The sequence below is a fragment of the Pygocentrus nattereri genome, chromosome 19 (assembly GCF_015220715.1).
Source record: "Pygocentrus nattereri isolate fPygNat1 chromosome 19, fPygNat1.pri, whole genome shotgun sequence".
NCBI classification, from domain to species: Eukaryota; Metazoa; Chordata; class Actinopteri; order Characiformes; family Serrasalmidae; genus Pygocentrus; species Pygocentrus nattereri.
The window spans coordinates 27795342-27823182 of record NC_051229.1 but is presented as its reverse complement, the minus strand read 5'-3'; the positions used below and the strand labels follow the sequence as shown (position 1 = coordinate 27823182).

At 42.9% G+C, this 27841-nt stretch overlaps 1 protein-coding gene across 3 annotated transcripts; it reads right to left on the bottom strand.

The window, feature by feature from the left end:
- Positions 1-247: 247 nt before the first annotated feature.
- LOC108435728 (interacts with SUPT6H, CTD assembly factor 1) lies at positions 248-23996 on the bottom strand. 3 transcript variants are annotated; one of them, XM_017711743.2, is made up of 17 exons: positions 23592-23996; positions 20823-20908; positions 16077-16560; positions 14345-14398; positions 13854-14058; positions 12967-13024; positions 12571-12683; positions 12135-12285; positions 11489-11571; positions 10090-10219; positions 8882-8999; positions 8151-8262; positions 6652-6705; positions 4624-4680; positions 4184-4295; positions 2861-3002; positions 550-635 (listed from the first exon to the last, which is right to left on the bottom strand). In XM_017711743.2, exons 1-16 carry the CDS (start codon positions 23629-23631, stop codon positions 2877-2879), a joined length of 1983 nt encoding a protein of 660 aa, XP_017567232.1. In that variant the 5' UTR covers positions 23632-23996; the 3' UTR covers positions 550-635; positions 2861-2876. The 3 variants fall into 3 exon arrangements, with proteins under 3 accessions (XP_017567231.1, XP_017567234.1, XP_017567232.1); XM_017711742.2 differs by lacking the exon at positions 2861-3002 and having other exon boundaries at positions 248-635; XM_017711745.2 differs by lacking the exons at positions 2861-3002; positions 6652-6705 and having other exon boundaries at positions 248-635; positions 23592-23995.
- Positions 23997-27841: the final 3845 nt, after the last annotated feature.

Sequence of the window (27841 nt, the reverse complement as noted above, 5' to 3'; positions counted from 1 at the left end):
AATATCGACGGATAGTTAAAAATATTACAAGTTTTGAAGGCAGGAAATAAAACATTGCTAATGTTAACGTTTGGGGTCAAACTTAGTTCATCAGCAACTATTTTACATATTTTATGTTCATATAACTCAAATTGTTCCTTTAGCTCTCAGCTTTTCTGGGTCTTTCTGTTTCTGTGCAAGCGATAAACAAACACGAACAGGCCAAAGATTTCAGCGTGAAATAAGACACAGCTGGAAAATCCGGAGGTAAAAGCGAAGAACGTGGAAAGTCTTTATTATCAAAGTTACATCTGCACCAGCACAAGGTCGACGACGGCCACTCTCAGCGGCGCGTTTTCCCCGTAGCCTGATAAAGAGCGCTGATGCGCTGCTATATTACAGTCCGTGTAGCTCCATCATCCCTGAAAAGCTCATCTTAATACACCTACAACAGTATCATACAGTCGCACTTACACCATCATAGAAAAACAAAAACAAACAGAAACGCACAGGAAGCTGCGTGTGCAGGATCAGAGGGGCATGCGGTTCCCCTCCACACTGATCTTCACCGCGTGACCCGGCTTCGTGAGCCGTCGGATGTCCGCAAAGCGCCGCATCTGTTTATCTACACGTGATAAACTCTTCCTCACAGGACCCTGCGAGAGAGGAAAGAATGATAAAAATGAGATGCAGTCGAGAGAAACAGCAGCACAATCACAGAACCACGAGCCAGAAGCCCTGATGCACTCAAATCAAGTCCGTCGTTACACACGAACTCAGAGGTGCATCATCGCTGCTGATCAAAGCCTCGCCAACAGAAGGAAAAGGCCCTCAAGAGGAAGGGAAGTTGATGGAGAAGCTTTTTTAGGTTATTGAGGAACAAAACCAATGTAACAAACACCAAAACAAAAAAGGAGATAAAGGGTTTGACGTGACAGCGATGACATACGGTCAGATAGTTTAGACAATATATACTGAATATTCACACCTCACATGCCTGATAGCAGCTTGCATGCAGAGTCACAACCCAAATAACTGCATGTCAGCCTTTCAGCACTGACCGCACAGCAAAACTGAGCACAGTCATCAACTGAATATTCAGTTGCATAGTGTGTAAATTTTATGATGAAAGAAAAAAAAAGTATGTTTATTCCTTCTCCTGTGAATTACTACTTTGGAGATACAAGGTTTTATTCTGACAACGGCAAAATGTTTGCTTGCAAGTTACATCTGCATCTCATCCAAACCAGGCAGCAGTTTTATTACTGTATTATTGATAAATAATACATATAAATAAATATAATAAATGTCTATTACTGTGGGGGAACTGTAGGTTTCCCTTGCTCTTGTAGACATGTAACACACTAAATAACGTTGTGCTCGATAAACTGATGCTTGCTCTCACAGCTACAGTTACTTTGTTAGAAGTTTGTTAAAAGCAGCAGATTTCTTCATCACAAATCCCACTCATCCTCATTCCCACAGCCAACCACATGCCTGCTTCGTGCAAACAGCCCCAATTCAAAAAAACGTTGGGACGCTGCGCAAAATATAAATAAAGGTGTATAGGAAGAAAATTTAAAATAGCACTGAAGACCGGTATGATTCTGTCCTGCAAACCACTGCATGGGCTTCAGGAACTCAGACAAATCACTGTCTGTGAACAAAGTTCACCAAAGAAGAAGTCACATGTCAACACGATCCATAACGCTTGTCTTCTCTGGGCCAAAGCTCATTTAAAACGGACCGAGGCAAAAATGGAAAACTGTTCTGCGGTCAGATGAATCAAAACGTGAGATTTTTGGAAAGCACGGACGAGAGGGACCATCCAGCTTGTCATCAGCACACAGGTGAAAAGCCTCCATCTCTGCCGGCACATGGGCAGCTTACACATCTGAAAAGGATCCATCAATGCTGAACAGTATATACTGGTTTTAGAACATTTACGGCATTTGGCTGACGCTCTTATCCAGAGCGACTTACAATTTGGTCATTTTACACAAAGGCCAAGGCGGTCTTGGGAGTCTTGCCCAAGGACTCTTTAGTATAGTGTAGGGTGCTTGTCCTGGTGGGGGATTGAATCCTAGTCTACATATGAACAACATATGTCCCCAGAACAACATAGGCTGCCATGCAGACAGCGTCTCTTTCAGGGAAGGCCTTAAATATTTCAGCAAAACAATATTAAGCCACACATCACAACAGCATGGCCTCGTAGAAGAAGCGTCTGGGTGTTGAACATTTGCTGCATCATGAAGTGAAAAATCCAGCAAAAAAAGTGCCCGGCTGAGCAGCTAGAATCCTACATCAGACAAGAACGGGACAGCATTCCTCTCCCAAAGCGCCAGCAACTGGTCTTCTCGCTTTCAAGACGTTGGCAGACTGCTGTTAAAGAGGGGATGCCACACAGTGGTAGACACGGCCCTGTCCCAACTTCAAGTGCTAAATGAGTTAAATGTTTTCATTAAATGGTAAAATGTCTCACTTTCCACATCTGATAGGTGCTTTATGCACTACTGTGGAAATAATACGGGTCTATGAGATTTGTTTTTATTTACATTTTAGTCAGTGGCCCAACATTTTTGGAATTGGTGTTGTACATTTACTAGTGAAAGTTATTAAAGTTTAATTAAAGTTTTGGCTGTAACTGCACGCCAGTGTTTAAACAGGAGTTTTATAGGGACCTTTTCTTAAAAAAAAAAAAAAAAAAATCTTCAAATGAGCCCTTTAAAGCAAGAATCATGCCTGAAACGTGCCGCGCTGTGGTCCTCATGCCTCCGACAGGACAGAAAGGGGTCCTACATCCCTGCATTAGTAAGGGTGGTGTTCTCTTCCTCTACCACACTGCACACAGTGCTTCATGCAGCACGCTGCCACTTACTGCCCCGCTCTGTGAACTACAGGGGCATGCGGTTTCCCTCCACGCTGATTTTCACAGCTCCCTGCACACGTCGCTGCTTCCTCTGCTCGGCAAAGCGCCGCTTGTGCTTCTCCAGACGACTGATGCCTCTTTTATAGCCTCTCTAATAAACCAGACCAAACCGCCTCATCAGTGCGCCTCCATACCTCTAGTACTCAGATCCTCTAGTAAAACAGCTGAAAATAGTGTAATGTCTAAGTAAACTAACAAAACAGGGTCCAAACCCTTAAACTACACATCAATGCCACTTAAATTAACTGCAAGCAATCCACATGGTGTGAATAAACACCCATTACAAGGCGAATATACAGCATCTCAGAGAAGTGAGTAAACCCCTCATATTTCAGTAAATGTTATAACTTTTGATGGGATGACAATAGAAATGAAACTTGGATGTAACTTAAAGTGGTCAGTGTGCAGCACTACAGATTTACTGTCCTCTGAAAAGAACAACACAGCCATTTATGTCTAAATGCTGGCAGCACAAGTGAGTCCACCTCACAGTGAACGTGTCCAGATTGTGCCCAGTTGTGTCGTCGTCCCTCCCTGGTGTCCTGTGACTCATTAGAGTAACAGGGTTCCAGGTGTGAACGGGGAGCAGGGCTGTTAAATTTGGTGTTTTGGGTACAATTCACTCACACTGGCCACTGGATACTCAACACAAGAAATAGAATTGTTGCTCTCCACAAAGACTCCCTAGGCTGTAAGAAGATTGCTGACACCCTAAAACTGAGCCATAGCACACTAGCCAAGGTCACGCTGGCCACACATTCAGCGTCACATACAGAGGTTGGCTTCAAAAAATAAGACGCATGAGTGCTGCCAGCATTGCTGCAGAGGTTGAAGAAGTGGGAGAAGTCAGTCTGTCAGTGCTCAGACCATACGCCGCACAATGCATCAACTTGGTCTCCATGGCCGTCGTCCCAGAAAGAAGGCTCTTCTGAAGCTGATGCACAAGAAAGCCCGGAAACAGTCCAACAAGACAAGCAGTCCAAGAACATGGATTACTGGAACCATGTCCTGTGGTCTAATGAGACCAAGATAAACTTGTTTGGCTCAGATTGTGTCCAGCATGTCTGGTGGCAGCTTCATGGTCTGGAGCTGAGGTCGCTTATAACCCTACATATTACTTTATTTGGAATAATTTAAAGCAAAAAGATAAACAAAAATGTGTGTTGGAATGATTTTTGATCCATGATCACTCTACCTTTTATCAACTGTCATTGAACTATACAATCTCAGTCAATCCGCCTGGACAGCTACCCAAAGTCCCTCCCCACTAACCCGGTTGGAGTCGGTCTCCACATTCCATTTGGGCCGCACAACGTAATCCTTATTGGAGGGCATGGGCACCCTCGCCCGCGCACAAAACCCAGGGTCACCTGGCCGCAAAGCTCTGAGAAGGAGACAGAGAGAGAAATTAATTAGGCTTTGAATTAAGACAGACATTTCAATGACATTCATTTTTCAGACTTTGGGACACTTTTACTCCAAAACAACTGGATCTAACTGCTCACCATGCAGCCATGAGGGACAGGGATGCAGCCTCACTCCCTGCTCTAAAATGCAGGGGTGTGGCTACAATAAGGTTTCACCCACAGAGAAAAACTTTAAAATTTCACCTTCTTTTATTTGATGCATGCGTACAAAAGGTGGTTGAGATATGGCACCGCACTTCTGTGAATGCGTGTGTGTGTGTGTGTGTGTGTGTGTATCAAACTCACTTCTCTTCTCCGGTCAACACCTTCTCCAGATCTCTCCGAGGAGTCTGTCCCCCTGAACTAGAAACAACAAAACAGGTCAGCATCTAATCAGTCTGACCAACACACACTCAGACATGCTTTCCTCCAAAAAGGACCACAGCCCACTCTCGTTGTCTGGCATACTGTGGATCCATTTAGTTGCACTAGTTGCCACTGGCCCGATCACACTAGCCCCAGGTTTTTCACTGTTTCCTGTCTGAACGAGGCTTTAGTTATACAATTTTAAGTATATATACTTTTAATACTATTAATAACTATACAATTCCTATGTTAATTTTATATTTCATGACATTGCATTCACATACATCACAGCCAGACTGACATTCTGACTGGCATTAGACTGAATGTAATATTTCTACAGAACTGAAGAATTAAATGTTACTGAGTCTCAAAATGTTAATTCAATTCCTAATTTCAATACCTAAAACAGCCAGTCTTATTAATATCATTTCAGCCAATAGGCATGCATGTTCTACAATACAGACTACTGATTGGCTGTCTAAATTTCGCTGTAATAATAGATTTGTCTTTACTGTGACGCATTTACATTAGCCTGCAAGGCCAGTACTGCAATATTAAAGAGCCCTGCAGAAGATCAGAAGACAAATCAGAAGATTGTCACTACAAGCTATTTATTTATTACCATCTCTGCTGCTTCTGCAGAGATGGTAATAAATAAATAGCTTGTAGTGACAATTAATATTTACAAATTTTAAGTATTTTAAAACATATGCAAGGAAAATCTTAATTAGCGCACAGGACGATGCAGTAAAAACAGCAGATTCAACAGAGAAAAGAAGCAGTGAGAAATGGACCAGAAGAGCAGATGCAGGAAAGTGAGATTAGAGGTCAGAGGTTCACACTTCATCGCATCCCAACAGCACCAATCTAGGATCAACTTATCACCATGACAACACATTCCCAGTGTGTGGTATGCAATTTAGAGAAGAGATGATACCTTTAGTCTAGATTAGAAGTCACTAACAGGCAGACCACAGTCCGAGTCCGGACCCAGACCTATAACTGCTAAACTATGGAGAATTATTTTAATAAACTTTTCTAGCCTTTCTGGTAGCTTTAGCGGCCTGGGAGACTCAATTGCATGCATCATACATGTCATGTGACGCGACTCGGCCAATCAGATCTGTGCATTACAATGAGCAATGAGACTCGCATGAGTGATGCACACACAGGGGAGGGACGAGGCGAGAAACAGCAGTCAGAGTCATATTTTATATGGCTTCAACTAAAAAGAGAAAACTGACAAATGTTGAAATATTACTGGATTAAACTTTATTTGATTAGACATTCAGTTGTTGACTGTATAAGATGATGTTGATATACCTACTACTTCAGTAAGATCATTATAATGATCAACCCTGGTTGTAACAAATTCGTGAACAAGTTTGTCAAATCAACAGAACACGTGATTTGACCAGGGGTGCCCAAACTTTTGCATATACGCACCTTTCATAATTACGAAACCTTGGTTTAGGACTCTGACACTGATCATATTCTCTGTGGGATTCACACGAGTTTAATGAGGGTTTTTATTCTGCGCATTCAGAGGTTTAAACTGTACAGGCATGAATGAGGAAAACCAAACGAGGGAACTCAACACAGTGTGCACTCCTAGGCAGAGAAATGGGCCTAAAATTGGAAAACATGTATTGAATGGTCTTAAACATTGATCACAAAAACTGATCACACGAATAGACAAAGTAATTCAATACCAAATGAACTAAATGGAATAAGACACTTCACTGCATGACCTACTACATCAGCCAAATTCTGGAGCAAATTAGAAAATTTGGGCACACAATGGCACGTTGAGTACAGGCATCTTCAAAGTAATTCTAGACTGACCCGTTTGCCCCAAGATCCTGGATCTTGTCCTGTATCACACACACTTCAAGACAATTAAACCTGAAGAGCACCGCCGTGCAGAGCAATTCAAGGCAATCATGCACATCCTCACACACTCAAAACCTGAGCGACCCAAAGACGTCGGGTTCCTCCGCCCTCTCAACCTTCTGAGGCTCACTTCAGTGTGTGTGTGTGTGTGTGTGTTGGTGAAGGTATGGAGAGAGGGTAAAAGGAACAAACACAGGGGTTGAAATACAGCATGAAACAAAAAATGCAAAATATGGAGAAGCAACTACAGTGAAGGAAAGTATGAAATATTAGAAATGAGTTTTACAGACATCTTAGACGTGCACGATCGGAATCAGCCAAGACTGACTGTCATAATAAATCAGCCGATTTATTGTTTTCATTAACTTCTGTGCAATTTTATGAGGCAAGTGCACTCGTGTTGTATCTAAATGGTGCTGCTATACTGAGACCACAAAGTCACAGCATAATCTACCCAACCTACTGTGCTAAATAAACTGATTGTTTAATTACAACTTAAATTGCTAGTCTGGCTCGTTAAACTGCAGACGTTATTTACACTACCGCAACTTTGGTGAACAGAAAGTAAATCCTTCCAATTCGGCTGAAATCAAACCAAAATCTGAGGTGGCGATAAACATTCATGATCGCTGCACCTCGAACCGTGCCCCTTACACATATTCATTGGCCATTGGAACCCCTCCCTTGTAGCTCCATCTAACTGGTGCACCATTAGACACAGGAGCTCAACTGTTAATACACAATGTGTATTACCCTCCCTCCAACTCGGCAACATGTGGCTCTTACTGCCCTGTTGCGGCTGCACAGCTGAATCAGATCAGTAGGTAATAATAAAATAATCCTCCTCTACAGTAAAATAAAGCTCTGCTGATCCTTCAACACAGTTTAACAGTAAATGGTCTTAAACGCTGGAGTTAATGTAGAACTGCTGATTCACCCTTTAACCCTGAAGATCAGCGCAGACGGCTGGTCACCATAGTAACACACTCTCGCCCAGCTAGTAGCCACGAAACGGCAAAGAGAGAGATTTAAGACAAACATCGATAATTTAGAGATGAATGGACGTATTTGTGTTTATAAATAACTCCAGCTGATTTCCTGATACAATTAATCTTCTTGTTCGAATTGTCCTGTTCCACCTTAAATGCAGCAGCATGTACATTCTGGCACCTCAGGCAGAAAAGAAAAATCTGGACAAGAAGCCAGCGACTGATATGCGACGTTAAGAGACATTTTACAAGAAACTTCTCCACTTCTGCAGAAAAAGTTTCCTGCTAGAGATGTGAGAAATGGGACTATAGTTGAGCTAAAGATTAAAGCAGAGCAAAGCAAGTCCGTGTCTTTGTTTACATCTTTATCCTATACTAGCACATTAGCACATAATGCCACGTATGCATCCACCATGGAAAAACATTACTTCACTATAAATGAAAATGTTGTGGCTCTGAAGGAGGTTTGATTTTTGTTGAAAGGACAAAACGGCTTTTCTTAACTTTAGGTGGTGACCCCTGCTTTAGCCTCTAAAAATGGGTCCATGTGTGACTAAGGTTTGTGTCTACGTAATTTGTTAGTACCTGAGTCGTCTGCGGGGGGCGATCTGTTGATCCAGGTCTCTCTGCTGCCTCTCCTCCCTCGTCATGCCCTTATAATTAGACGACAAGCCAAAGATGGGCCGCGACCACTCATCTACACATAAGTACATCCATACAATCAGCACAAACATACTATATACACTATGGCTATGTTTACACTGCAGGTAAAAGTGGCCCAAATCTGATCTTTTCCCTCAAATGTGACACGGATGTGTCTGTGAGAACAGATAAACACACTGAATCTTCACTGAATTTTCAATTACATGCTCTTTTTAACGGCGAACTCGAACACATTCTGGGTGGTAAGCCCAGATGTTCACTACTGGAACTTCATAATCGCTCCTGTGATGCTGGCAAAGACTAAACTGAAGCTCCTGGAGCAACAGGCGTTCGCTGGCCATCATGACTGTTTACCTCTGGATGAGCCATGCACATGTGGGTCAGTTCAGGAGCTGATCGGTCACAGATACAGATCATATTTAAAAGATAATGTGAACAGCCAAACAAAAAAAAGTCAGATTTGGTGAGAAAATCAGATTCAGGCCACTTTCACCTGCTGTGTAAATGTAGCCTATAACTACTGTAACTGACATAGCACTTTTCACTTTATGCACAAAAAACTGCTTTACACACAAAGAAGCAACACAATGCAAAACCATGTTTATATAAAAAAAGTGGAATATGTTGTATATGAGTTGTGTCTGAGTACGTACTGATGAGTTTGAGAGCAAGATTTTTGTTTGCCCGTGACTCTTTAGGATGCTTGTAAAGAAACATAACAGCTCGGCCAATTCCGCTCATCTTCAGAGTCTCCTGACTTACGCTTGGCAGCTGTAATAAACACACACACACACACACACACACACACACACACACACACACACACACACTTTATACTTCTAACTGCAGCATCAATAACTGATATGTTTGCCATCACAATGTTGACCTTTGTAATACTGTAATTACAGATCTAAGACATTTGAGTGCTTTGATTATTCAAGAAATCTAACGGGTACAAAGAAAGCACAATATGCATCTTTAATCATGCATGTTAATGAGTTAAATAAAACTTAACACCATCACAAAAGGCATGTGTAGAAGTAATATCAATACGGTATTTTTGTCCATAATCACTGAGTAGGTTAAAGCTACACTGAGCACATCACAGTACAAGCAGTCAGGAGAAGAAAGTGAGTGAGCTACAACTGTAAAGATCATCTTCATACATCAAGGCACAAGAACTCAGTTATAACAGCTTGCTAAAAAATAACGAGCTGTTTCTACCAAGTTGACTAATTAGCTACAGCGTTTAAATAAATTTTAAAGACCGACAGTTATTTATAGAATCTACATATCTATTCATTCAGGTGAATTACAGATTAAATCTTTCTGCATTCAAATGTTTTGTTAATGGAAGTCTGGAGCATGTAGCTACTAAATGTTCATTTAAGTTTTATTCTGTTTTACTTAACATGTAAAGTGGAGGTAACAAAAACACCCAACAAAATAAGCTGTGCAGATTAAAAAAAAAGTGTAAGGCACGTGCAATATTAACCAGCCAAACGTAAATGTGTGTGATCAATAGTAACGGGCCATGCTTAAAGAATGCAATAAAAATAATTTAGTGACAAAGTCAAATGAAAGCTTCTATTTAGTTTTAAGTTCAGTAATCCAGTGTTTTCTTGTGTTACAGATAATCAATAGCCAAGTGTATTTGTACGTTTTGTTGTGTGTACTTATATACTTTACAAATGACCATGTTTTAATTTAGGAGCTTGATTAAAATTAAATAATAATAAAATTAATAAATTAACTAATAAAATTAAAGTTGAAGACAGCCTTGCACTAACTACTGCTGAATTAGGTGTTAAAAGAGAAGCAATATCACACAAGCAAAAACTGCTTCAGACAGGTGCCTCACCTCCTGCAAGATCTTGAGTAGTTCCTCTCTGATCTTTAACGCCGGGAGACTTTTATCAGGCAGAGGACTGATCCACTCTTTTATAGCCGTCATCACACCGCTGTCTATAAATGTCTCCTTTAGATCCTGCCTGAAGAACACAAACATGCATAACAATGTAATAATAATAATAATAATAATAATAATAAATAAATAAGTGATGATAATAATAATAATAATAATAATAATAATAATAATAATATTTATTTATATAGCACTTTTAACGCCAGTGGCAGCTCAAAGAGCTCGAGACAGGTGATGAGTCACACAAGAAATCATTAGTATTTATTAAGAATCCTAAGAAAATGAAAAAGATCAAATTAGAAGATAGATGAGTTTTAATGAAAAGAGTTAGAGACACATTTTTAGATGCTTCTTAAAAGTGAGCACTGCTTGACTGTGTAATAAAAGGAGGAATTGAATTCCACAGTTTAGAAGCAGAATAACAAATAGTCCCTCTGTGTTTTCTGTATTTTAGAGGGTATTTGTAGGTCACTATCTGCACATCTTGGATTACGTGCCAGAACATAAACAGACAGACACTATGTAATGTAAGTCATTTTGAGCTTTAGAAACTAGAAGCAGAGCTTAAAAATCTATTCTAAATGACAGACAGCCAGTGCAGCTCTTTTAAAATGGGAGTGATCTGATCTCTCCACGTTGTTTTTGTTAGGATGTGTGCTGCTGTGTTTTGTATGAGTTGTAAGGGATGTGTGTGTAAGGTAGTACAGGATATACTAGTTATTAGGTACTACCTTCTACCCAGACTCACTGGACATTCTCATATTCAAATAGTGACAGTATGTCACAGAGATGTATATAAGAAAAAGCCGACTGTCCGAACGCAGCTCTGTCAAGTGGTTGAAGTTGTTTAAAACAAAAACCACCAAGAATAAAAAGTTAGCTTAAAAGTGTCTGACAGATCTTACAAGCCTCGTTACTGGTCGATTGGGATCCTATGGTGGTCACTTTCAATGACCGATAGGATATATTGTCTGTTTGTGTATCTACAAAACCCATCAATACAGTAGGTGTTCCTGATGAAATGGCTAAGCACAAGTAACTTTAGGTCGATGTGCCATGATGAAACCGTGCCCCGGGCCACGCTAATGGCTGTGAGAGCCGGCAGAGAGGCAGGGCTCGGGACTCATGCACCGTGCCCCACTCCCTGGCAGATTTCATCCTCTCCCCGCTGTATTTGTGGGGTTTTGCCTGGGCTGCGAGTTCAGGCCCTGCCAGCTCTCGCGTCCGTCATCGGGGGCCCAGGGGACGGCTACTTCACAGTCGACCTAACAGACCAGACTCTCACATACAAATTAATTTAATCTGAGATGAAGAAAGCTGAAGAAAAGCTACTTACTTCTTTAAGTGCATCACTACTGTGGGTAGAAGCATCAGCTTCTTCAGCGCCGGCTTCTTCTGACTGTTCAGTGTTCGATCCTCCTGCACTCAAACAAACACACATCACAATCTCTAAACACACAAGAGAGCTCAGATTCTTCCTAAACGCATAACTCGACAAGAAGTGCTAAGTGAAACAGACATTACGCTGCAGTGCTGGAAAGAAACGCACTTTAAAGATTGAATGTCTACTGGCCCCACACTGCTTCCTTCCACGTGACCTGAGCAAGCTGAAGGGAAAGCCCTTGAGTAAGAGTTCCTCAGAAATATGGACAGTTATGGATAGATAAAAATACTGCTTATCGATACTTTTATTAATATAACTCTCCAAAAGTTGAATGTCATGTCTTAAAAAGCAAAGACATGACATTTAAAAGAGGTGAAAAGATTCAAAATGAAAAGAAGTGAAAAGGCTGGGTCATCTGACTATCTATCCATGACTATCTATCTGGTAGGACATCAACAACATTAAACGACAACATTAAAGGGAGCAGCCAGAGGTTTTTCGAGATGCAAAGGGAAACTAGTTGTTGGATTTCCATCATGCTAAAACGGCTCTGCACACGCAGAGTAAGCAGTCCTTTAACCAAAACACATGCACAAACCTCTGCAGCCTCGGTCATCTTGGTGATCATGGCGCTGACCACATCGTCTGCATCGCTGATGAACGTTCCTCCGTCTCTATGCCGTCTGCGTTTGCCGCTCTGAGCTTTCTTACGGGCCAGCATCATGTCAAAATCAGACATGAATGACATGCTGAAACATACATACCCACATAGTACAGGTTTGAGTGCATATCCTTCAGCTTTCTACTCAGATATGACATGCATATGACATACATGCATCCTCTTGTCCAGTCAATAGTTCTCCCAAATTTATCTAACCAGTGCAGTTTTAAAAATAATTCTGAATCATACCAAAATAATCGAATAGCGACTACAGGTTTCATGACGTACTGAACCACTTCCTATAAAGGCATTGGCAGACAGATTTAGACCCCTACTAGTGAAATTATTTAAATAAAAATAAATAAACTCTCACTCTTTTCCTCCTCGGTCCACATCATCATCTGAGTCGGAGTCATCAGCTGCTTCTTTGCGCCCTCCAGCCTTTACCTGCTGCTTCTCTCCTTCCAGCTCCTCCTGATTAAAGCCCTGTTCAAACAGACCCATGTGAGACCCAGTTAGCCAAGATACAAAGCCAGTCTAGTTTAACAAGCTTAAAAACTGACTCATTCATTCTTAACACAACTGATCGGTTTTAAACTGAATTGTTACACAGGAAGAGGAGTTTCCCATCATTACTTTATTTTTTTTCCTTTCAGAATTTCCTCCCTAAATAAAGACATGTGAGCAGGTGATAAGCCTAGGACTCCCTTTAAAGTGTCAATACACTAATGTCAAGAAAGGAGTGCACTACAAGACAGCGGGGTCTCACCGTAAACTCCTCTTCTTCCTCGTCGCCCGACTCTCCAAAGATGTCTGCTATCATTTTCCTGTGCGACAGAGACCATTGGGGTTACATGAAGTGATAGTTTATTAATCCCACACAAGTGAAACACCACATACACACTAGTGAATAGTGTAAATAGACACACAAACACTAGAGGGCAGTGAGCACACTTGCCCGGAGCGGCGGGCAGCCCTATCCACGGCGCCCCGGGAGCAGTTGGGGGTTGGGTGTCTTGCTCAAGGACACCTCAGTCATGTGCTGTTGGCCCTGGGGATTGAACCAGTGACCTTCCGGTCACAGGGCCAGTTCCCTAACCTCCAGCCCACGACTGCCCCCAACACAAACATAGCAGGGGTCAGCGGTAACTGTCTGCAGGCCAGCAGCGTTGAACATGCCTTTCCCAGTCTGGCAAGACAACATCTGACATGTTCAAGGACAGTCAAGTCACTAAGCAGCGTACTTGATTTTTGCTTTCATTCGCTTTCATATCCAAACCCCTCAGCACAGGTCTAATCCAGTTTTGTAGAGATGCTTTAATTGCAATTTTCTTGGCCGACTCAGATTTCTGTCGCTAAAACTTACGATAACCACTGTATTATCTTAGTTGTTTCAAAGTATTACGGTCCTTTTCTTCATAATGAGCATAAAAATCACTAGTACTATGCTGAAGTCTCAGTAGCTAACAAAATTTCCCATTCCACCTTAAAAAGTGAGGCATGTACATTTTACCTCAGGTGTCCACTCACTGTCCACTCTATTCAACACTCCTACCTCCTTTTTACACAATAATAATGCATTGAAATATGTAGAACAGTGTCTCTAAAGAATGCATCAACTACATGAGAAAGAAAAGAGGGAACAGCTCCACTTACTCCTCCTCATTGTTGTCCGAGTCGCTGTCACTGCCAAACAGTGTTTTCTCATCTTTTTTCCCTGTGTCCATCTTCAGCCGGTCATCTTCTTCCTCACTATCTGAGCCCAGCTCTCTCAGTTTTGCTGCAACAGTTTTATCTGGAGCCTCTGAGCCTTCATCACTATCAGAGTCATCATCTGACACTGCTCTGCTCTTCTTCACAGCTTAGGAGAGTAAAAGTCTCATGAAAATCCCATCACAGGATCAGTAAGTTTGGGCTGGGCATATAACCATTTCTGCTATTCACATATCGGCATTTTAAAAGAGAAATATTCAAATGTCCTGAAGAGAAAATGTTAAACTAAAACATACATATATACGTATATACACACACAAACCTTATTAGCTTCTATATTTGAAATATTTATCTATACAGCTGTCATTTCATATGCATATCTGCATATTCAAATAATTGAGCCAAAACCTCTGCTGAAAGTGAGAGACTTTTACCTTTCGTTTCTTCCTCATCTTCACTGTCAGACAGAATGGCCTTTTTCCTTTTCACTGAAATCACAGAGATTGTACAGCTCAACATAAAATCGTTCCCAAGCAAGCAGTCTAGATAAATTCACAAACCAAAACCAATCAAATCAGGACTTCCAGAACAGACAGAAAGGAGCCTGGTGTCATTCAGACTCGCCAGACCCGGGTGACAGCCTAGCAACCATCAGTAGCCCGTCCAATGAGCTCCTGACCGTGAACTATTCTTGCTTGAATCGAATGAAAACTCACAAGAAACGCACCCCGAGTCACGAGAGACTGTCTGACACTGCAGTGCTGAACACTGAACAGGCTGTTTACACGGACTTGAGAAAAACAGGTAGGCGCCGTTTTGCGCTCAATTACGTTAGGACACCGTTTATACTTACATATAAATATAGGTTATTTGCAAAATAGAGGTTTTATATTTACTACAAAGCAGAGCTGGGCAATATGACCAAAACGTGTTACCGTGTTGGAAAACTGCCATGCGGCGCAGTTTCCGAAGGAAGGGGATTGTGCTCTGCTTCGGAAGGTCACAGTATATGTCGGAATTCATGTTTCCCTCAATGAACCACAGCTTCCCAGTGCCGGCAGCACTCATGCAGCCCCAGACCAAGATGCTACCACCACCATGCTTGACTGTAGGACAGTTATCTTGGTGCTCCTCACCAGGGCGCCGCCACACATGCTGGACACCATCTGAGCCAAACAAGTTTATCTTGGTCTCGTCAGACCACAGGACATGGTTCCAATAATCCATGTTCTTGGACTGCTTGTCTTGTTGGACTGTTTCCAGATTTTCTTTTCAGCTTCAGACGAGGCTTCCTTCTGGGACGACGGCCATGCAGACTGAGTTGATGCACTGTGCGGCGTATGGTCTGAGCACTGACAGACTGACCTCCTACTTCTTCAACCTCTGCAGCAATGCTGGCAGCACTCATGCATCTATTTTTTTAAGCCAACCCCTGGATATGACCCTGAACACGTGGACTCCCCACTTCTTCGGTCGACCCTGGCGAGGCCTGTTCAGAGTGAAACCTGTCCTGGAAAACCGCTGTATGACCTTGGCCACGAGCGAACTGTACCCGAAACACAAACGACACAATTGGGCACAATCTGGACCTGTTCACTGTGAGGTCGACTCACTTGTGTTTCCAGCTATTTAGACATAAATGTCTTGTTCTTTTCAGAGGACAGTAAATCTGCTCTGCTGTACAAGCTGCACACTGACCACTTTAACTTACATCAGAGTTTCATTTCTATTGTGTCGTCCCATCAAATGATAAAATATTTGCAGAAATGTGAGGGGTGTAATCACTTTTGAGAGATACCCCCATTCCCTCTCTTCATGACGAAAAACTCAAGCGCACACTGCTGTCGCTTTCCTTGCAATAGAAAACTCCACTAGGGCTTTAGCTAGAAAAAGGAAGTGTGAGAATAGTCAACTATTTTGAAAATTTATCACACATTTCTTTTTTTTTTAATCGAGGAAAATTATACCGTGATAGTTATCGTTTTATCGCCCAGCCCTACTACAAAGTCAACGGAGAAGGCCTGCCACCCTTTTTCCATTTAGTGTTTTATGTATACACACAGCAATTCTGTTAGCCTTCTCACATCAATCAATCTGCAGCGCACTCAATTACTCATACAATCGATAGTGAGAGACCTCCTTTGTTCGTGTGCATCACAAGCATACCTGGCTTCTTCTCCTCTTCGTCATCGCTGTCTGCCAGAGTTTGTCGAGGACGTTCTTCATCCTGATCACTTCCTACATCTTCTTTAGGCTTCCTTTCCTCCTCTTCCTCACTGTCTGAGTTGATCACCGCTTTCCTCCCTCCCTCTTCTTCATCCTCCTTTCTCTCTTCTCCGTCTTCTCCTTCAGAATCTCTCCGCGTGCTCTGTTTGGCTTTCTCTCCGTCTGAGTCGCTGCCTGAGTCAGAGCTCTGCCTCCTTCGATGAGGCTCCTCATCTGAATCGCTGGCCTGAGCTTTCTGCTGCTCCTCCGTCTCCGATGTGCTCCCCCTGCGCTTGGGCGGGGAGCTTTCGTCATCATCATCACTGTCAGCAGGGCGGGGGCGCTCCGGCTCTGAATCGCTGGCCCCACCTCCACCGCCGTCCTCATGTTCCGATCCGCTGTCGCCAGCTGGGGGTGCTGCATCTTCTCTATCACTGCCTTCATCCTGCCAATAAAACAGAGGCATTAGGCCAGTAAGAATACAGCAAATATGAAAACACAACATCCAGCATAGGCAGCGCAAAAGGGAATTCCAACAATTTCTTCAAAATACCCCCCGGAGTCACTGAGATGTAAACAAAGACATTCAGAGTGGTTTGATGTGAATAGATTAATTGACATTTACCAGCTTCTTTATAGTGGCAGTGATAGGAACCAGTGGTCACAGTGTCTAGAACACAACAGTCTTTTTATGTACTATTCAAGGATTCAAGGAGATTTTATTGTCATTCGCATCACATGGTACATGAGGTGGAACGAAATTAAGATCTCATGGTCCAGTTTACACCCAAGAGCTGTTATTAAAATAGATAAATATAAGGTAAATAACACGAGAGGGAGAGTAGGAGAGTAGGCAGTTAGCAGCAATATGAAGTCCAGAGTGCAAGTTTGCTATAGCAACATGATATTGAATTGAGCAGTAGATAAAGTGTCTAGATAAAGTGTCTCAGTGCGGTTTAAAGTGACAGTGTTTGTAACAGTAATTGTTCTTGTAAGTGTCAGTACAGTGTGTTTAGTCGGAATTTAAGAGCCTTACAGCTTCTGGTATGAAGCTGTTTCTGAGTCTGGTTGTTTTGCACTTGATGCTCCGCAGCCTCCTGCCTGAGGGGAGCGGGACAAAAAGTGCGTGTGCTGGGTGGGTGGGATCCTTCCCGATGCAGGTAGCCCTTTTCCTGCATCTGGAGGTGTAAATGTCTGTGGTGCTGGGGAGGCTGACTCCAACAATCCTCTGTGCAGCCTTCACCACCCTCTGCAGAGCTTTCCTATCTGCAGCAGAGCAGCTTCCATGCCACACGTTGATGCTGGAGCACACGACGCTCTCCACCACACATCTATAGAAGGAGGTGAGGACTGCCCTCCCGAGTCCAGCTCGTCTCAGCCTCCTGAGGAAGTAGAGCCGCTGATGTGCCTTCCTGACCAGAGTGGAAGTGTTGTTGCTCCAGGTGAGGTTGCTGCTCAGGTGCACACCCAAGTACCTGTAGCTGTCGACCACTTCCACCTCAGAACCTCCAATGTGCAGAGGGAGGTGGTCATGATGGCCCCTTCTGAAGTCCACAATCATCTCCTTCGTCTTCTTTACGTTGATGCAGAGGTTGTTCTCTCTGCACCAACCCTCTACGTGTTCCACCTCCTGCCTGTAGTTGGACTCATCCCCGTTTGTGATGCATCCAACCACTGCTGTGTCGTCCGCAAACTTCACAAAATGACAGCCTGGATGGATAGGTGAGCAGTCATATGTAAGCAGTGTAAACAGGAGGGGGCTCAACACACAGCCCTGAGGGGAGCCAGTGCTGAGGATTATGGTGGGGGAGGAGATGTTGTGAATCCTCACAGACTGCGGCCTGTTGGTCAGGAAGTCTAGGACCCAGTTGCACATGGAAGAGCTCAGTCCAAGTGAGGAGAGTTTTGTTACCAGGGTCTGAGGAATCATGGTGTTGAAAGCAGATGTGAAGTCCACAAAGAGCATACGAACATAGGAATCCTTCTGCTCCAGGTGGATGAGGGCAGTGTGGACCACAGAGGAGATGGCATCCTCTGTGGATCGATTCCTCCTGTACGCATACTGGTGTGGATCCACAGTGACGTTGATGGTGGCTTTGATGTGGGTCTGAACCAGTCTTTCAAAGCACTTTGTTACTATCGGCGTGAGGGCTACTGGCCGGTAGTCATTCAGACCCGTCACTGCAGAGCTCTTAGGGACCGGGATGATGGTGGCAGTCTTCATGCAAGTGGGGACTGCTGCCTGGATGAGGGAGGCGTTAAAGATGTCCGCCAGGACGTCTGAGAGCTGGTCGGCGCAGTCTCTTAGCACCCGTCCGGGGATGTTGTCCGGGCCAGCAGCTTTCCGGGGGTTGATCCTCCTCAGCGTCCTCCTTACTTCTGCTGGTGTCACGCTGAGGGGCTCCTCTCCTGGTGAGTGAGTCTGGTGCTGGGGGGCGTAGAACTTGTTGAGAGCCTCAGGCAGGGATGGGTCTTTGGAGCTTTGTGCAACGTTGGATTTGTAGTCCGTGATGCACTTGATGCCCCTCCACATACTCTGTGGGTCCTGGGAGGAAAAGTGTCCCTGGATTTTCAGAGCATATGCAGCTTTTGCCCTCTTGACTCCAACAGTCAGCTCTCTTCTAGCCCTCCTGAGTTCACCTGAGTCCCCAGACCTGAAGGCAGCATCCCTGGCTTTCAGCAGAGAACGCACCTCTGCGTTCAGCCAGGGCTTCTGGTTCGGGTAGCAAGTCACAGTCTTGGTGGTAGTGACATCCTCCGTGCACTTGCTGATGTACCCGAGAACAGCAGATGTGTACTCCTCCAGGTCCAGCTCCCCCTCACACTCAGCAGCCTCCCTGAAGACCTGCCAGTCTGTGCAGCCGAAGCAGTCCTGCAGCACAGCGTCGCCGTCACTGGGCCACACAGTGATGGTCTTCTGTGTGGGTTTGGAGCGACGCAGTGGGGGGTGATATGCAGGGACCAGCATGATGGAAATGTGGTCGGAGAGCCCGAGGTGGGGGCGGGGGAAGGCTCTGTACGCATCCCTCACGTTGGTGTAAACACGGTCCAGCATGTTATTACCTCGCGTTGGGATGTTGACGTGTTGGTAAAACCTCGGCAGGGTGTTCTTCAGTTCTACGTGGTTAAAATCCCCCGCTACCACGTAGAACGCCTCCGGATGCTTGTTCTGAAGCGAGCTGATGTTGTCATAAAGCTCCTTCAGCACGTTGTTAGCATTAGCATCCGGTGCTATGTAAATAGCGATCAGAAACACCGCCGAAAACTCACAAGGCATATAGTGAGGACGACACTTCACAGCCAGCTGTTCTGTCGCCTCGGAGCAGTGGCTGTTTACCAACACGCAGTTTGTGCACCAACCTTTGTTTATGTAGACGCACAAGCCGCCCCCCGGGCTTTCCTGGATAGCCGGTTGCGGTCCGCTCGGAAGAGCTGCCGGCCGGCGAGCTGGAAGGCTGAGTCCGGCATGGTGTGGTTCAGCCAGGTTTCCGTGAGACAAATCACAGCGCAGTTCCTCATCTCCTCAGAAACACTCATCTTCAGCCGCAGCAGGTCCAGCTTGTTATCCAGAGAGCGGACGTTAGACAGGAAAAGCGATGGAATTGGGGGTCGGTTAGCGTTAGCCTTTAGCCTAGCTAGCACGCCAGCGCGTTTCCCCCTCTTCTGCCGTCTGCTGCACCGCCTCCTCCTGCTCTTTGTCTGCGGCGCTCTGCTCCCCCACACCGGCACTCATAGGAGCTTCAGCCTGCCCAGCGTAGCTCTGATATTATTGTCCATTTTTCCATTCAAAGCAACCAATGAAGCTACACGTGCCTTCTGAATTTTTATATGTAACGCTGATCATCGTAAAAGTGATAAAATATTTTTTGGCTACTCTTTTGCCTTCCACATGCACCATGAACAGATTAGACATTCATATTTCAGCCCAAAGGTGTCTCTGAAAATTATCATAAAACAGAGTAAATTTACATGCACTCAATAATCTGATCACAATCAGATTTCTGGAGATGAGTCTACAGATCTGATTAAGAAATCTGATGGAGGCTGGATTTTAGCTCAGTAATTCTTACCTGTGTCCATCAAACTCTATAACTCCTCCCACAGTGTGTGATTCACAAAGTGTGGTTCATCTGTGCAAAACTCAATACCAGACTGTTCATGTGTGTGATAAAAATTTTGTGCAAAAACTCAAAAGGGACAATAATTTAAATAATCTGAACTGCTTAATGCTAGATGTTTCATATTTACTATCACAGTCACCGCCACTTTACTACATACGCAAGTACTTAAATCTCGTGTACATATTACAAATCTCTTTAACTTTGTTTTAAATTATTTATTTATTTATTAATATATTTATTACTAAGTGTTTATTCTTTTACATAAATGGCTGCAACTGTAACAACTGCAGTTTCCCTCTGGGATCAATAAAGGATTCTGATTCTAATCAGATTTCTCAGTGCTGTGAACTGATTTCTTTAGGATTTCTCAGTCTGAGCATGTGTGAAAACAGACCACAGTACTGGAAATAAGCGAGCAGCAAGATGCAGCAAGCCACTTTTGGAGCGCCACAAACTACATGCTTGACGAAATGATACATGCCATGATTCATACTTTACAGACAGAGTGTAAAGTAAAGGTAAAAAGCTTGCAGTGACCCTGCACAGAGAAAAAAAGGGTTACGGGTGAAAGATCTGCGTTTCTGACCTCAGACTGGTGCGACCCTCCTCTCATTTCCTCCTCAGCGTCTGACCCCGCATTCTCGTCCTGCACAGGGGTGGCGCTGCCATCATCTACACCAACACACAGAAGGGTAAACACAAACCAAAACACAGCAAATCTCCGGACACATACAGCATATTCAAAATTACTTACAGATAACCAGTCACACTTACGGTAAATCAGCAGTAAATAGCAGTTAAAATATCAAAGCTCATTAAAGCTGTCGTACTGCATAAACACCAGTCATGAAAAAAGTCTGCCTGGTAAATTTAACTCACAAACGTGGTGCAACACCCCAGTGGTAAAGGATCTCACGTGGTATTTTTACAGACCACATTGTAGGAGGGGGAAAAGGCCTGGACGTTCTACGCTGCCAATATGTAATTTTAATCGTTAAAAATATAAAGTATATACAAAGAAGCTTGATTATAACCAATAAACTCTATTCTCCATCCTGGTGAAACCTACAGAGTCCACTGTTCACAGAAACCATGTGCCTCTGGAAGCTACCACACACAGTTATTACAGGAAATTTACAACTGTTAAATCTGAAATTAAATACTTTGAAAGTCTAAATATCTGTCCAAAATCTATATTTTTTAATATAAACAAACTGTGATATGACTGATATTACTCTGCATCTTAATAATTAGATAAGACTAAAATGCAATATTTTGACCCTTGAAATTTTTGCAATACACACAGTCACAACCTTAACTGTGCTGTTTTCCAGCACGCAGTCTGGAAGTGTAACTTACTGGTGATGTTCACGATACTCTGAAAAAAGCTTAATGTGGCACATTACGATGTAAATAATCACGACCGAGATCAATACCAGTGGTGGACAGTAAATGTAATTAGTTTCTGTACTTTAGTATTTTTGGTGTATCTGTACTGAAGTTTCTCCGTTCTGGGCGACTTTTTCCTTTCACTCCACTACATTTCAGAGTCTAATATCCGACTTTTTCCTCCTACATTTTGAGAAATCTGTCGCTCCTTTTGGTTTTTGTGTATAAAAACGTAACATGTCAAAACGAAAGAAGCGCAAAGCCAGAGCACCAATCAGGGCCCAGCGGTCACTTTGTTCTGAGCTGGTTTTGACCTGTTGGTCATACCGACCCAGTGCAGCACACGGTTCAATGTCAGCGCAGCAGCGTAAAACTTTGGGAGAGTCTGTTCAACATAAATGATGAACTAACCTAACTTTGTGTAAATAGAGCACAATATAGAAATATGTCCACATATGCAGTCGTGACTGACGCGGCTTTTTTCTGAATTTCTACAAACACCATTTCATTTTATAGTAAATTAGTTTGGGCTGGTTTATGTTTATGAACAGACGCCTACAGATCAACATAGTAAAGGAGCTCATCTGTGATCCTGAGTTTAAAGCCAGTTTTTATTCAACTTAAACTTGGAACTAAGTTGTAAATAAATCTGAAACTGAAACTTTGCTTATGTGTAAAAAGTGATTTCAGAGCCACTCGGTTCTCCCTGATGGAAACTGTTTACCTTCAGTGTTTTGTGCTTCTGATCATTTTAATAGACGTCAGCGTCACTAATTAATGACATTCTATTAAAAGACTGGTTTACCAAGAGAGACGCTGGAGGACTTTCACCTGAAATGAGTTCATGAAGCCAGTCTGGTTATAAAAATGATAACAGGACATCAGAGCCAGAATTACTCTTTTAGTACTTTTACTTTGTACTTAAGTACATTTGAAGATAAATACTTTTACTCAAGTGGAGGTCTAAAGGGAGGAACTTCTACTTTTATTGGAGGAATATTTTACCTTGGGGGGCCTCAACTTTAACTCAAGTACATGGTTTGTGCACTTCATCCACCTCTGATTAATACTGCCTTAGTGCCCAACACCACCAATACTATCGTTGTAGACGCCGCCCCTGGTTTCTATTTTTGGAGAAATCTGGGTAAATTCCTCTACAATGCACCACTTTACATCAGACCACTCTTATTGACCAGGGTGTACTTGGGTTTGTCCATCTGAATTTACATAAGGCAAATTGTTCAGTAACTGCATGAAATAAATCTATTTATTTATTTACAGCTCATCTCACATTTATCTATGAGAAAACATGATTTATGATCTCCACATATCACTACATGCTTATAATTTACAGCTTAAAGCCAAAAATCTCCGACGCTCTTTGTGTTGTTTTCTAAAAGTGATGTTTCCAGAGCAGATCACTGAAGAGACGCCGTTTGTTTATAGTTTAGAGCCCAGATTTGGGGAAAAACAGGTCGACTTTCAGTAGAAAAACAAACTGAGTTCAGCTTCTTTTATTATAAGGGTTTAAAATGACATCACCGTCTATTAGACTGGAGAGAAGAGCTACAGCCTCACACGACGCCCAGCTTCTGAATGGAGCTTATGGAATATGAACGTTATGGAGAACATGAAGTTCGTTTTGGACCCACCGGTGGTCCCGAGGAGCTGAAGAGGTTGAGCTGCTTTGTTTACATCAACAGTTGGAAATTTTGAGACGTTAGGGTGGAATTCCCCTTCAAGCGAGTGCATCCATGTTAGCTCGCGTTAGCTAGGCCGGCTAACCACCCGTGCCACCAGCCGTGCGGGCCCGCATAAGAGATATTCACAGTATGGTTTACATGACAAACTCGAAGTGGGACCCACACGATGGTCGATCTAGAACCAAAGGGCTCTCCCTCCGCGGCGCGACTGAGAACCCAAAGCCAGCGAATGCTAGGCTAAACGCGCGGCTAGCTAGCGTTACCTGAGTGACTCCCGGAGAAGACTTCATCTTCACCGTCCATTTGTGGCTTCGACGGGACGGCTCCTCGGCTTCACACAGAAATGATGGCACGGCTGTAGGGAGATATCTGCTCGTATTCGGGGGAAAATATTAGTTACAGCAACAGCAACAAAAGCCGCCCCCGCCGGGCCGGACAGCAGCGCGGCGCCGGCAGCGGCTCGCTGCGCTTTCAGCCCTCGGACTCCTCAAAAACCGGCAGTTACGGACATTTTTCGATACCACGACCGTTTCCTGCGCCTATGGAAGTCACACACGCCTTATTCGGCCTGAAAAACACGACGAGCGCTCATAACGCGGCTGTTTTCCCGCGGAGCTTTGAACGCTGAAGCGGCAGCTTAGCCACCAAAATGGAGCCTCGAGGTGTACACGGCGCGTGCGCGAGGCCGCGCGTGAACGTGACGTCAGGGTCTTACGTCATCGCTTTAACGGGTTTATTTCCAGGATGTTTTTATTCATTTATTTATTTATTCATTCATCAATTATTAAACTTTAAAATGTAAACAAAACCTTGAATAAGGGATTTCTCCATTACGGATTCCCGTGCATCTCCTTTCCCATCCCGAGATCTGATATATGGAAACATATGGATTTCAAATGCACAGTCAGGGGCGGTTTATGAGGAGCCCGGCCGCTTCTTATTCCCCTTATTATATCAAAAACAGGACCGCTGTTATACCAGCAGAGGGCGCCCGCGAGGGAGTCCTCAATGAATGGGAGTGAATGGAGCTCAATGGCTGAAAAACGAACAGTTAAAACAGTTTCTAATCGCTCGGACAGAATGTTTCTTTACATTTTTACCTATGTATTTCCCCAGCAAACGGGTTTTGGGCTTTTAAACATATAACAGCGGTGTTAAAATGTTTTATGCGGTCCTCTGAATGAATTCATTTACATTAGAAATGTTGAAGCATTTATAAACTATGATTTTGCTCAAATGCTCCATATCAACCCATTCATTTCAGACTCACTCCATGCACTGCTACTACTACTGTCTACTGCTTGTTCAGGATTCTTTATGCTTATGTTTTGCATGGTGAGTATTTATTACTAATTTTGCTCACTTATTTCTTCATTTTACATGCAGTCATGATGAATTCATCTTCAGAAACTGCAAGTGACAAAGAAATTGACCAGAGACCTCCACATCTGTCTGAATATTTTTAACAGGCAGGATTCAGATGTTCATTCTTCACTCCCAGACACACTCTACATACATGCTCACTGGCTATTTCTACAGTACTCCTGACTTACAGACTGGAGTCCATCTGTTTCTTTGTACGTATAAAGCCCTACATGGGCTCGCTTCTGAGTACCTACAAGACCTTATTTCCTATTATGAGTCCTCACGACTACTCAGATCCCAGAGTGCTGGCTTATTAATAGTTCCTAGAATTCCTAAGGCTGCAGCTGGGGGAAGAGCTTTTCCTTATAAAGCCCCCAAACTCTGGAATGATCTTCCAGAAACTGTTCGGGACTCAGACACAGTCTCAATCTTTAAGACTAGGCTGAAAACTCACTTGTTCAGTTTAGCTTTTGGTAGCTAATGTTCCCCCTAGATAAAGGCAGCAGATCCAGGGGTCCATGGACACAGGGAATTATAGTAAACTGAGACGCTGGTGCTGTCGTCCCGCTGCTCGCACGCGGTCACTCAGGTTTGTGGACGGTGGAGCGGAGGGATTCAGAGTGCTGCCGTGTCTGTGTGTCCTTCTGGTTCTCTCCTGTTAGTTAAGCTGTCATAGTCAGATCTGCCGGAGTCGTTAGCCACACTCTGGAAATGTTCAGTTTTTCTGAGGTATAGAACGTAATTTCTCAAACATACATGAGATGAGAGGCTTGATTTCAACCTTTAGAGAAATGAATGTGACAAATGTACTGTTATAAATAAAACAAAGTAGAATAAGACAAACTAATCATTTGCATTTTACATCAGCTTGTTCATTTTGTGAGCAAGCAGGCGATTTCTACACTATTGTTATTTAAAACAGACAAATATAAGTGTTTCACATCAAAGTTAGAAAGGTATCAAACAATCAATATCTCTGAGTTCTAGAAACTCAGATAAAAAGTGTTACAGTCGTAAAGGTGGATGACTTCAAATATCTTGGGTCAACCATCCAGAGCAATGGACAGTGTAGAAAAGAGGTGAAGAAGAGGGTGCAGGCAGGATGGAGTGGGTGGAGACGGGTGTCAGGGCTGATGTGTGACAGAAGGATAGCAGCAAGAGTGAAAGGGAAGGTTTACAAGACAGCAGTGCATCCTGCTATGATGTATGGTTTGGAGACTGTAGCTCTGTCTAAAAGACAGGAGGCTGAGCTGGAGGTGGCGGAGACGAAGATGCTGAGATTTTCGTTGGGAGTGACAAGGATGGACAAGATTAGAAATGAGCAGATCAGAGGGACAGTGAAGGTGGAGCAGTTTGGAGATAAAGCCAGAGAGGCCAGGTTGAGATGGTTTGGACATGTGTTGAGGAGGAATAGTGGATATATTGGGCAAAGAATGTTGGAGATGGAGCTGCCGGGCAGAAGGAGAAGAGGTAGACCTCAGAGAAGGTTTATGGATATAGTGAAGGTGGACATGGAGATGGTTGGTGTGAAAGTAGAGGAGGCAGTGGATAGGGCAAGATGGAGGCAGATGATCCGCTGTGGCGACCCCTAAAGGGAGCAGCCAAAAGAAGAAGAAGAAGAAGTCTTCACTGATCTCCCCTGGAATATCGCAGTGGATCAATGATGGATCCATGGGGAACACCAGCGGTAATTAAAAGGCATTGAACTCTCGGCTTTTCGGAGAGAAAAAGCAGCTTCTATGTGCTAGCAGATGTGGACATGGTCAGGTACTGCTTGTACTGGTGCTCCTGCTGGAGGTGGGAGGAGGGATGATGGGCTTTAGATAAGTGGTATTAGTTTGGTTCACACAGCCTCGTTCTCGAGCCGCCCTGCAGTCACAGTGATTATTATGTTGGTCAGGAGCAACCAAGGCTATTTAAAGTTGTCTGCCCAGAATGACTGAGCGGCTGCTCGTGTGCTGGACAAGGCCTGCTCAGTTTGTCAATCTGCTGAGGGAGTCACTGATGTTTTGCTGTGATGAAATCAGTTGGGGTATACATGCTTGACTTCACAGCTATGTTATTTGATTTGATTATGATTCAATACATTTATAAACCTTAAATTTTATTGTGGTTTGATTATTTGGTATTTAATTATTTTATGCACTACGTACCCAAATGACGAGATGAACTGTTTACATAGTACGTTTTATTATGGAGACAATAAAAGCAATACACCAAAAATGTTTTCTTTTGACATTTGAAATGAGCTTTATATTTGATTTAATGTAATTTTTAATATGACTTTTGGTATGTCTTAGCTTTTGTTTTTACTTTTTACTTTTACTTTTTTACTTTTATCTCTTTACTTTTTATCATTTTTGTTCTTTTAATTTATTTATTTTATATTAGTATTCTTTTTTTATTTATTTTATTATTGTCAATTTATTGTCTTACATTTATTTCTTTTATTTCAATGATTTGTTTTTATTTATTTTGCCCTTATCTGCTTTTATTAAAATTGATCAATTAAATTAAATAATTAATTTATTGATTTAAGTTTATTGGTATTTTCTTATTATTAAATTTTAAGTTTATAATTTTTATTATTTAATTGATTTAATTTTTTTACTGTATAGCTTCTCAATCCCTGATTCCTGTATTACTCAGCTACATTGTTAATGAGGATCTCCCTCAATGTATTCTGAGTATAAATAAAGGTTGATTGAAGTGGTATTTGTAAAATACTTTTTGTAAAATACTGTGTTATTATTAATAATAATTGACACCAATTCCTTTAGAGTATGGTATCATTGATAAGCAACCATGGACCACTGGATGAGAAGAACGTGACACTGAAATCTCGTTTACCATGATTTGATTATTTGGGGACGATTTAGTTCAATTATTTTTATACGCCGTGTAAAGCTACGAGAGGCTGTGCTTTACTGCAGAGTAAATCTCACGTCCCCGTGATAAAATCACAGTAAAGCTGTAACGGGGAACGAGGAGGCACAGGTGCTGAGATAAGCGAGATTTATTAAGGGCAAATCCAAAATCAGCGTCGAGACAGTCCAGGGTCACAGAGCCAACACGGATCGTACGAGAGTTAGACATGACGAGAAACACAAACAAATCCTAATTCACCAAACAACAAAGATTCAAACAG

Excerpts from the sequence above, each read along its gene's own strand:
- LOC108435728 (XM_017711742.2), bottom strand. The coding sequence starts at position 23,631 with ATGGACGGTGAAGATGAAGTCTTCTCCGGGAGTCACTCAG. Across the intron at positions 20,909-23,591 it reads CTTCTCCGGGAGTCACTCAG|ATGATGGCAGCGCCACCCCT; the intron begins GTAACGCTAGCT and ends GTGTTGGTGTAG. Across the intron at positions 11,572-12,134 it reads AGATGACCGAGGCTGCAGAG|GAGGATCGAACACTGAACAG; the intron begins GTTTGTGCATGT and ends GTTTGAGTGCAG.